Source organism: Geotrypetes seraphini, chromosome 6 (genome assembly GCF_902459505.1).
Source record: "Geotrypetes seraphini chromosome 6, aGeoSer1.1, whole genome shotgun sequence".
NCBI classification, from domain to species: domain Eukaryota; kingdom Metazoa; phylum Chordata; class Amphibia; order Gymnophiona; family Dermophiidae; genus Geotrypetes; species Geotrypetes seraphini.
The window spans coordinates 139843750-139854968 of NC_047089.1; the positions used below are offsets into that span (position 1 = coordinate 139843750).

The following is an 11219-nucleotide window of genomic DNA, read 5'->3' on the forward strand; positions in this document are numbered from 1 at the left end:
TGCAGCAGGTGGCGGCAGACTAGGGGGGTTGAATCGGTGATAGGCCAGGCTTTGGCGCTGGAGGGAGGGAGGCAGTGAGGGGAACATAGGAAGGAGAAAGGGAGAGAAAGAGGCAGAGAAAGGGGGGGTTGTAAATAGAAGACTAGAGAGAGGGGGTGGGGATGGGACTGGGACTGAAAATTAATAGATGTCTCATTTTGATGAAAAAAATAAATGGTCACGTTATGTATACAGAGAATTTTGTGATGCGGTAAGACCAACGTGAAACTTTTTGGCTTCAATACTGAGTTAGGTATTATAAAAGAAACACACGCATCACCCTCTAGAGCAGTGTTTTTCAACCTTTTTTGGGCAAAGGCACACTTGTTTCATGAAAAAAATCACAAGGCACACCACCATTAGAAAATGTTAAAAAATTTAACTCTGTGCCTATATTGACTATATATAAAGTAATTCTCTTGAATAGGAATCAAATAAACACAAAGAAAGTATTTTATAATTACTTTATTATGAAATATTAAGTAAACAGAATAGTGAAAAATTATAAAATACTTTATTCAGTGCGAAACCTGGGCCTGTTTGGCTGAACACAAAGCTGATATTCTGGCTGGAATCGAAGAAAGACACACACGTAGCTCTTCGTCAACAGCTCTGTCTCTCTCTGTATTTGGTTTTTATAGCATACAAAAATAGACAAATATACCCTCCATCCTTTTTATTAAACCACAATAGCAGTTTTTAGCGCAGGGAGCTGCGCTGAATGCCCAGCGCTGCTCTTGACGCTCATAGGCTCCCTGCGCTAAAAACCACTTTTGCGGTTTAATAAAAGGTGACCATATTGTAAAATATAGACAGCAGATATAAATTCAGAACTGTGCATAGTAAGTGAAGGGAAGTTTTCATCTCTGGGAATTTACCCAGTTAACTATTAAGTTATTTGGGCAAATTCCTTTGAAAACTGTGGTAATACTGCCTCCACTTTGCTAAATTTAAAATAAAATAATTTTTCTTACCTTGTCTGGTGATTTCTGGTTGCACTTTCTTCTGACTGTGCATCCAATCTTTCTTCCCTTCTATCAGCCTGTATGCTTTCTCTCCTCCACACCTCATTCCCTCCCCCAACTTTTTCTTCTTCTCTCCCTGACCTTTCTTTCTTTTTTTCTGTTTCTCTTCTTTCCTTCTGTTTCCCTGCCTGCCCCCTTTCTTTTTCTCCCTGCCGTTCCCCAAGCCACTGCCGCTGCCATTGGGGAACAGGACCCACCAATGGATAACAGGCCCCAAAGCCGATGCATGCTCTCCCTGACGTCAATTCTGCAATCGGAGAGGAAGTTCCGCCCAGCCAGGCAGCGATTGGCTGGCCCGAACTTCCTCTCCGACTGCAGAATCGACGTCGGGGAGAAGAAGACTTATCGGCTCGATAGATTAGATCGCCAAGACAAAGTGAGTCCTGGGTGATCGACTCACTTTGCCTTGGCGAGCTACTGGCGCCCCTGCCTCGGCCCCCTGTCAGCTCCGGGCCCCTGAATGCAGGACTGGTAGTACTGCCCTGATGGCGGCCCTGCTATTATGTTGCAAGGTTCAGATATTGAGCCTTTTGAAGATAGAGGGAAAGAAAGATGGATGATGTAAAAGCACAGGCTGATCTTGGAGGAAAACCTGTAAGAACAATTTAGTTTTCACCAGGAGAGCGAAGCAAAACACAGAGCAAAAGCACTAGAGGAATGGCTCAGCAAGAAGGAAGTGAATGCCCTGGATTGGCCTGAAGAACAGACCTGATTCCAGTGGAAAATGTATGGCAAGGTTATAGCCAACTTCAAAGAACTTCAGATCTCTTAGGCCGAGGAGGCGATAGTGGATGCTGTGGATGGGCCGTTTGGCCTTTATCTACCAACATGTTTCTATTTTTGAGCATATTGCCAAAATAATCTGCATATTTTGCTGTTCAGAGTTGCTAGGCACTTATCATAAATAATTTAGGGCTGCTAAAAGGACATTGCAACTTTTAAAATACTGTATTTTTGTAATTGTTCTTTCACATTTTCATGTTGTATAGATCAGTAAAACAAGCCCCATTTTTAATGCATTAACTGTAATGCATTTTGAATTGTGTGAATAGATAGCAGAACATAAAGATGTATAAAGGCAAGAAGATTTACATAGGGAAAAAGGTACAGAGAGAGCTATTTAGCATCAGAGTTGCTTCTTATCAAACTTTCCTAATTAATTTCACAAATTGTTTCCCAGTACCTCACATTTGCATTGTAAAGTCCTAGTGCAAAATTAAATCTCTGTTGCTGTGGAATAGGGTCCAGCTCTTAAAACTGCATTTTGACAAAAAAAGGGTGCAGTTCTTGGATCCCTTAAGCTAATCTATTCACTCTTACCCTAGCTAAGATAATATCCATGCCTCTTTCTGAATTCATGTGCAGCTTTCTTTGTTGGTAAGAAAAGGATAGAACTATGGTCCACCTCTACTTATACCCTTCATTAATTTTTAAGCTGGGGGCCACTTTGGATTCTAATGAGCTAAAGTACAACTGCCAAATATCTTCCCATGTGGGCCACGACACTGCTGACTAGTTTGTATCAATGATATCAATCCCCCCAGCCCACCCTTCAAACTTAATTTGGAAGGGAGGAGGGGGTGGTATCAAAGTTTTGAGCATTTGCAAATGTATGCTCTTTTTTTCTACTGAGGAAATGCCTTACCTTTCAAGAATGTGGCTCTTCCCACTATCCACTTTGCCTCTCTACCCAGGCTCAGGTCATAAAGGGGAGAGATGCAGACCCCCCCCCCCCTCCCAGATAGACAATGGGAGTCACCTTATAGGTCTCTGGAGGCCATCATTAGCCCCCTAGGCTTGCATTGCAGAACACTGCCCTATGCTGTCTAATGATATTTTATTGTATATATGTACTTAGGCAATTGAATATTTTATTTTTCCTGACATTTTCTGTGTCCAGATTGTTCTTGCTGTAGATTGTTACAAGTGTTTGATCACCATTAATACAGTACCTGGGAAGGGAACAGAATTGGTATATTCCTCTCTTCAATAGTATTTCTAGAATTTTCTGGTGTTCCTTCATTATACAGAAGCATTAGCAATTAATACAGTGATCGTCTTTAACATGGATCAAAAGTAATGCTCAAGGCAGAACCAGGTGCAATTTTATACCTAAATTTAGTGTATAAATCTACACCAGTAAGACTTATATTTAAGGCAGAGCATTACATTATAGTGTGTGCTAATAAATAGCAACTGGAAGTGCTGACTTGTTGATGAATTTATTCCTTTCCTTGATCTTCCTGGTTTGGAGTATTTGAGGATACCATGTATTATATTAAAAAAGGAAATAATTTATAAGATAAAATAGTTGGGGCAAACCAAATAGTTTATGCAGACTACTTGTTTAGTACCTTCCTATTGTACTACTGTAGGTCCTACTTGATCTTGCCTTAAAGTCCTTCTGTTGATTCCATCAGATACCAAGATTTTATTATAATAGTGTTTATTGTGGAAGAGTGTTACAATTGAAGTTTTATCATCAAGATGGAGCAGTATACCTGAGCTCTTGCCATCATTTACTGCTAAGGTTGGACTCTCTCTTCTTTTCTTTTGCCTAGCATTGCCTTTCTTGAAGAACACAGTTGTCCTCCTGTATCCGTTTGCTGTTCTCATTTTGCTGTATGTGCTCTCATTGGCATTGGGATGGAACTTTACCGAAGGACTTTGCAATTTCTACAAATACCGAGTGCGGTAAAGAAGACTTTTCTGGTTCTACACCTGTAGAATTCTCTCTTATGTGTTATTACAGCCAATAAGACTTTTTTTTTTGTACAGACATGTAAATATGCTGCTTTCCATTGTAGATATAAATGAAAGCTTTTATTTTCTAATTTTTGAGGGCTTCCAACCATTAAAAATGTTTAGTCAGAGGAGCCGAAATGTTCTTAAGAGCTGTTTCCTTGGAGCCATTTCCCCCCTCTTGCATCTGCATGTAATCCCGGAGACCTACACTCTGCTCAGATGTTGGGCTGTTGCCTCAAGGGAAGTATAGCATGATAAAGGATGTCCAAATGCAATTAAAAGAATGATCATGCTATGCGTTCCCTCAATATTTAGTGTTCACAAAAACAAGACTGAATTGTTTAAAAATGTTTTGAATGGCAGTTTAATCATTTACATCTCTAAAGAAGCTGATACTTAGCAGTATTTTTGCAGTGCATTCCTTAAATGACTTGTACATTTCTGTAATAAAATATTTCTAAACTTCTTTTGGTGCAGCCTAGGCTAATGGTGTATAGAAACACGGTGCATAACAATGGTAGCATTAAAGAGTGCTGGAGCAGTCTTGTTTAATCTAGCACTTTTTCTGCATAAAAAAATTATACTTTGAATCTTCCTTTCCTGTCTCACACTGCTTACATCAGAAATAGAGATGTGACTTTTAAAAATATTAGCCAAAAGAATGAACCTTGCAACAGTGTTTTTTCAGTTGTCAGAAGAGAACAAGTCTTTCTGATTCTGTCCTGAATGGAAAAATATGTTATTGATGCCTTTTCAGCAGTAGTTCAAAGGGCATTAAATTTATATACTGTAGGTATTTCCCTGTCTCTAGGGGCTGGATGCTCAGAAGTAGAGAATGACACAGGGAAAGGATTTGTCCCTGTGAGCTCTGGCCCCAGCATTCATACAAGCCTCAAACAGGTATGATTTTGTATATTTGTCTTTTTATTAAAGTATAAAAGTGAACATTCTTTACAACAATGAAGCACACACCTATACCAGCACAACCTGTACTTTTAACGGTTCAGATTTTTCTTTTAATCTTAGAGGAGCTATTTCTTAAAGAAAAAAAAGAAGCTCTGCACAGGTTTAAAAAAAAAAAAAAAAAAAAGGCCTCCTTTAATTTCAAAATAAAAAAACTAGGGCCCACTTTTTCTTCTCCTTCAGCTTGCCTGCTTCTCCCAATGCAACATGGCTGTTCTTCAGTGGCAGCTAGCTGGCCTGACATCCAGTCTTTGGGTGGGTACAGAGGAGAAGCAGAACAGGGTTTTTGTAATGATAAAGAGAAAACATTTCTTTAAGAAACAAGCTCTACAAAGGTAAAAAAACAAAAGTCCTCCTTTAATTAAAAAACAACCAACCGAAAAACCTAAGCTCACCTTTTTCTCCTTCAGCTTGCCTGCTTCTCCCCCCTCCTCTTAACCCATAATGGCTGCTCTTCTTCACCAGCAGAATAGCTCTTCCACCTCCAATCAAGCCTGCTAAAAAAAACCAAACAACCCCTTCTCCCCATGTCACAATCAGCTGAGCAGGCAGAAGCAAAGAGTTAGGATTCTTTTTTTCTTAAAAATACCCCCATACTGTGAGAACTCTCAACAAGGACCACAATCTTTCTTCTCCACTGCCTGCTCTTAATCACCACTGACACCATATCCAAAACCCACAAAATGGTGCTCGTTGCCAGGGTTTTTGAATGTGTGGCAGCAGCAATTGAGCCCTCTTTTTGGATCTCAGCACTTGGGAGGCCTCCTCTTTGTGATGCTGCATTGGAGGGAGGAGGAGATGGAAAGAGGACAAGAGCCAGTCAGGCAGCTGCCTTCTGAGGATGAGGAAGAGGCCAATGCCAGTGGAGGTAGGAGAACTCATTTTGGTTGGGACTCAGAGTTGCAGTAAAGGCATTTTTTTCACCACAGGAAGAAACTGCCTTGTGTGAGCAGCAAAGTTAAAGCACTTTGCTCCTGCACCCATAGTAATTGCACAGGAATCTTTCCCATTCCTGTGGTTTTACCATGGTTAACTGCAGGAACTAGTCCCTTTGTCATTCGCTAATGACATGGGGACAAAGTTTGTCCTTGTCCCTGCAGATTCTCTTCTCATTTGCACAAGCTTCAAACACCTATGATTTTATATTTAAATGTTTGTTTTTAAGTAGTAAAACTGTACAACTGTTTATAAATCATAAATAGAACCTTCCATTTTGCTCTGGTTTTGATACAACCTTCCCAAAGATTATTACTTATGTTTTTGCATCATTTGGGAAGGTGATTAGGTTATCTTCTGTCTGAAAGAAAATCCAAACTGTGTAGTGGATGAACAGGAAATACCATATTTTTCACTCCATAAGACGCACTTTTTTCCACCCAAAAGTGGGAGGAAAGTCTGGTGCGTCTTATGCAGTGAAGATATAAATTTTTTACCCTCCCCCTCCTACTGTCAATCCCGTACCTGAGCTCACCCACCACCAAATCTCACAGCTTTCCTTCTTAGGTCCCCCGACTACATCTGACAACTTCTCTCCCACGCAAGCATTCCACATTTGTCAGAAGCATGAAGCTTTGTCAAAAGAGGGCAGGACTTATTGCGGGTGATCTCTAGTGGGAAACCAGAGATGGGAGCAGTTCCTATGGTGCTCATGTACGAGCTTCTCTGAGCACTTACGTACCCAGTGGCGGAAGACCAGCAGGCCAGAGCCTTAGGGGACCGTGGCGCTCGATGGTCAGGAAGTCTGGGACCTGCTTGCTCTGGAGGCTCTGGTGGTAAGAGGGAAGTCCAAGCACCAAGACCTCGGCTTTATCTTGCTTCTGGTGCTGAACAAGTTGCGATCGCTGGAAGGGACATTATCCCTGTGCAGTGCCTTGTGTCGGTTTTACAGCCTAGAGCCTGGGGCACTTCAAGGGGTTCCTGCTGAATCTGTCAGACATTAACTGAAATGTGACCAGACCAGTGCTTATTCCCAAGGCCTAGAATGAGCTCAGTCTGTTTTGTGTTTGCTTCAGCTGCCGGTCTTCTGGTGCTTAGAACTGCTTTTCAGCAATTCCAGCCCCAAGAAAACTTCCGTTCAGCTGGCTTTTGCATGTACTTAAGTTCAGTGTTTCCAAAAATCAGCATAAAAAAGCCTCCACGTGAAATAAGACAGCACTTAAAAGTCTTATTCCTTGAAGAGGGACCAGAAATGGGGGAGATGAAAAAAAAATAAAAATTCTGCACCCCTCCCTGCCAGGCTCTGTACCCTGTCCCGGCCTACCACTAGACCATCAGAGGGGGGACAAGGTACAGAGCCTGGCAGGGAGGGGGGACAGGGTATAGAATGTTTTTTTTTCTTGTTTTCCAACTCTAAATCTAGGGTTTGTCTTATGGTGCAAAAAATACAGTGTCTATTACATTTTGGAAATGCTCCTTGATGCCAGCAATGATTGATGAATCTGTTTCGGTCACAGTAAAATGCTTAATCAGTGGTTCTTAAACCTGCTCTAGGGCCCCCCTTTCCCCAGCCAGTAAGGTTTTCAAGATATCCCTAATGAATATGCATACCCTACCTTAATGAAGCTAAAGAGTTGTCGTCATATAAATAATTTTACTGTACTCTAAACATATAATAATTCAATGTTAACAGTTCAAAAGTTATTAAATTCAAAATTTACTACAAATCACATTGTTAAATTTAATTACTACATTTTACTTTTATATATTGCAATTGCTGCAATATAGTTACATATCCCAGACATACTTATTACAATTTATTTTAGCCAAATTCGATAGACCCAAAAAGCCTAATCTTCACCCATAAATATACTATTGTGCCGACTTAGGGCTAGATTCACAAAACTTACCGATCGTGTACTGATGCTTTTGCAATTGTTTCCCAACCCAATTCACTAAACAGCTGTGCGATCAATCTCCGATCTGTATATGCAAATGAGGGGAAATGGCATGCAAAGTAGGAAGGAACACCAATTGGGCTTGCCGATTTGAAATGAAGCGACTGCTGAAAACCAGTCACTTCACTTCCTTACCGACTCTCCTGCCCTTTAAAACCACAGGCTGGCAATGTGCTTTTGCAAAAAGTGCATTGTGAGCCCTTGGTTTTAACCCGAGCCGATGCCCGCCGCTGCCTCTATGGCAGGAGGGATTTCCACTCCCTCCTGCCATCTGTAACACTCCCAACTCCCCCCCCCCAAAAAAACAAAACAAAACCCAAAACAAACGGCAGGAGGGATGCCGGCTCCCTCCTGCCACCCAATGGACGCCCCCCTCCCCGTACCTGTAATGAAGTAGGAAAGGTGGCTCTGTCCCTCCTGCTCCAATGCCTCCCACGATGCTTCTGAGGCCTTAGGCCCCGGTGCATCATGTGATGTACAGGGAAGAGCCTGAGACACATGAGCCAATCAGAGACTTCCTTAGGGAGTAAGTTAGGTATTCATAACTAGGAACTGAGTATTAATGGTTATTAGAATGCATTTAACTATAGTAAATGCACTAGTAGTATTTAGTATTTAGAAAACTCTTCTTATTATTTTAGTACTTATATCTTCAACCTCCCTGATGATGGACTCAACTGAAACTCAGCTGGAATTGGAGGCTTATGTTGATTGAACAATATAAGTAATTAAAACCGGAAAAACTTTAAGGATTAAGAAGAGAGAACGTCAGAACTGATTAAGCATTTCTAATTGGATCATGAATATAAGGAACAACTGGCCTGGTCAAGCCTACAGACTACTACTCAAGGAGATATTGGGACTTTAATTGATTCATCATCAAGTTAAGTGAGCTTCATTGGGCCTGAATGGCTTCAAAACTTATCATTAAGAATCTTGAAGATTGGAAGATTGATTGATGGACTCTATTTAAAAGCTTTAGATAGTACCTGTAGCTTTTCCCAGCCTATGATTTTGTTATTAGTAGCATTTTGTACTTTGTATTACATGTTTCTGTAGATTTTAGATTTTAAATGTAGATGAAATAAATTTTGTTAGTTTTTAGGATATGAATTGAATTAAAGAAATCAATAAATTAAATATTTAATTAATTTTATGTTACGGTATTCTTGGTATAGCATTTTAATGAATTCTTGGTATAGCATTTTAATGAATTGAATATCAGTAATTAACTATATTTACCCTACTTTGTAAAGTTGTATATAACTAAACCTCAAGGGAGCACAGAAACTACTCCCGCCTAAAAGGAACACAGATATAGCATACTTCCCAGCCCCCAAGGGCTGACTTATCTAAGGTACAACCTGGAGACACATGAAACAAACTGAGATAACAGGCGCAGGAAGGACAGGGCAGGAATCTAGAACAGTGTTTTTCAACCTTTTTACACCTATGGACCGGCAGAAATAAAATAATTATTCTGTGGACCGGTATCAGTCCGTGGACCGGCGGTTGAAGAACACTGGGCTAAATCGTGGGCCAGACCCCACCTATCTCTACCCAATCTCCACCCCAGACCCCACCCCCATAATAGTACTAATTGCACCTTACACATCCCATGCCTCATCTGGAAGCCGCTCCCTCTGACGTTGCAATGTCAGAGAGAAGGCTTCCGGTTCAGGAGCAGGATGCCCATAGGAGCCGCTGCCCGTGGCTTTGTGCACTGAATCAGTGAGAAAGAGGGAGCTGGCTCAAAGATAACACCGCATCGATCGCACCGTGGGCCGGCAGGAAATTTCTGTGGACCGGCACCGGTCCACGGACCGGTGGTTGAAGAACACTGGTCTATAATATTTCACCTATCTACTGGAAAAGAGTTTACCAGGGTAAGTACATAATCTCTTTTTCCAGTGCAATAGGTGAGACATGCTAGATAAGTGGGACATACAAAAGCAATCCAATCCTTGGTTTTATATACCGATTCGTCCCTTACAAAAAGGGCTTGACTCGGTTAACAAGATTTCCTAAATTCAGCTAGAGAATGAGATAATTCTATTCCAAAATTATCTTGGAACAGAAGAATCAACCAGAGATTTTTGAAATAGATAAGTTTTTAACCTTTTCCAAAAAGTTGTTAAAGGAGAAAGTAACCTGATCTCCGAAGGAAGCTCATTCCACATTTTTGCAGATAAAAAAGTAAAAGATTTGCAAAAAATTTTTTTATACTCTTAATGGAAGAAAAAGTTTTAATACTCTTAACGGATGAAAAACCAAGTTTATATTTCTGAGTATTTCTTGAATGAGATGGTAAACAAGAATTGAAAAGGACAGGAATTAAGGGGGAGAAAATCTCATACAAAATTTTAAAAATCACAAAAATACCTTTGAATTGAATTCTCCAAAACACAGGAAGCCAATGAAGTGCCCTAAGTAAAAGGGTCACATGATCGTATTTGTGCTTACCAAATATCAATTTTGCAGCAGTATTCTGAATAAGTTGCAATCTTTTCAGATTGCATTTATTCAGACAGGAAATTAGCATAATCCAATTGTGATAAAACAATTGTCTGAACCAACAGCAAAATGCGGCTGAAAGAATGGCGAACCCGTCTAAGTAATCTGAGACTAAAGAAACATTTTTTCGTCACATTGTTAACTTGAGTTGAAAAGGAGTGTGTAGAGTCCAGGATGAAACCTAGGATTTTAGATGTAAACTCAATTTGTAATGAAATACCCAAAAGTAATGATACAGTATACCCCCACGAATTTGCGGGTTTTTCCATAACCTACAATGTGCCCAGTCACAGGAACCAGCTGCCCTTAGCTGGCGTGCACTCTGCAGTGAGCACAGCTCCTCCCCCTTCCCTTCTAGCAAATAGTTGCATGAGTACAACATGCTCAAGGCCCAGCATTGGAAGCAGATCTTCGGGCACCGGCAGGACATGCTGGTGCCGGTGCGGAGGCTACACTGAAGTAAGAAGAAGGTTCGGGTGGGTTGTGGGACCTCAGGTTGCCGTGGGGGGGGGGGGGGGGTGCCGGATTGCAGGGGGGAGGGTACCGGTTCGCGGGAGGGCCTTCGGGGGGAGCAGTGCTGCTGGCCTTCGGGGGGGGGGGGGTGGAGGGTGGGAACCTATCAAAGCGAGTTTCCATTATTTCCTATGGGGAAACTCGCTTTGATTAACGAGCATTTTGGATTACGAGCATGCTCCTGGAACGGATTATGCTCGTAATCCAAGGTACCACTGTAATTTTAGATACTGTAATGTAGTCATGTATATATTAAAAAAGATAGGAAATAATGGGGAGCCCTATGGAACTCCGCAATTAGAGGTCCAAGGAGAAGAGAGTTTTCCCTCATGCATCTGATATATCTTAATGTTAGAAAACCTTTAAACTTTTTTATCCAAGCCAATGTCAGCTAACAGTTGAATGAGAAGACCATGATTAACAACATCAAAGCAGTCCCCAAAAAGCCAAGGTGGGCTGACTGCGTCAACCCTCAAGACTGAGGGCCCCAAAGGCAGTCCTGTCTTGCCGCCTCATGTACTCTGCA

At 41.2% G+C, this 11219-nt stretch overlaps 1 protein-coding gene across 4 annotated transcripts in view; it reads left to right on the forward strand.

Moving 5' to 3' along the window:
* The window catches only part of UNC50 (unc-50 inner nuclear membrane RNA binding protein), a 30882-nt gene extending 21805 nt beyond the window's left edge, over positions 1-9077 (forward strand). For 2 of the 4 annotated variants that reach the window (XM_033949007.1, XM_033949009.1), the window contains exons 6-7: positions 3626-3758; positions 8308-8403. In XM_033949007.1, coding sequence (XP_033804898.1) covers positions 3626-3758; positions 8308-8347 — 173 coding nt within the window. In that variant the 3' untranslated portion in view covers positions 8348-8403. Of the gene's footprint in view, positions 1-3625; positions 4277-4620; positions 4710-8307 lie in introns of those variants that run through there. The other 2 variants (XR_004539906.1, XM_033949010.1) reach the window with 2 other exon arrangements.
* Positions 9078-11219: the final 2142 nt, after the last annotated feature.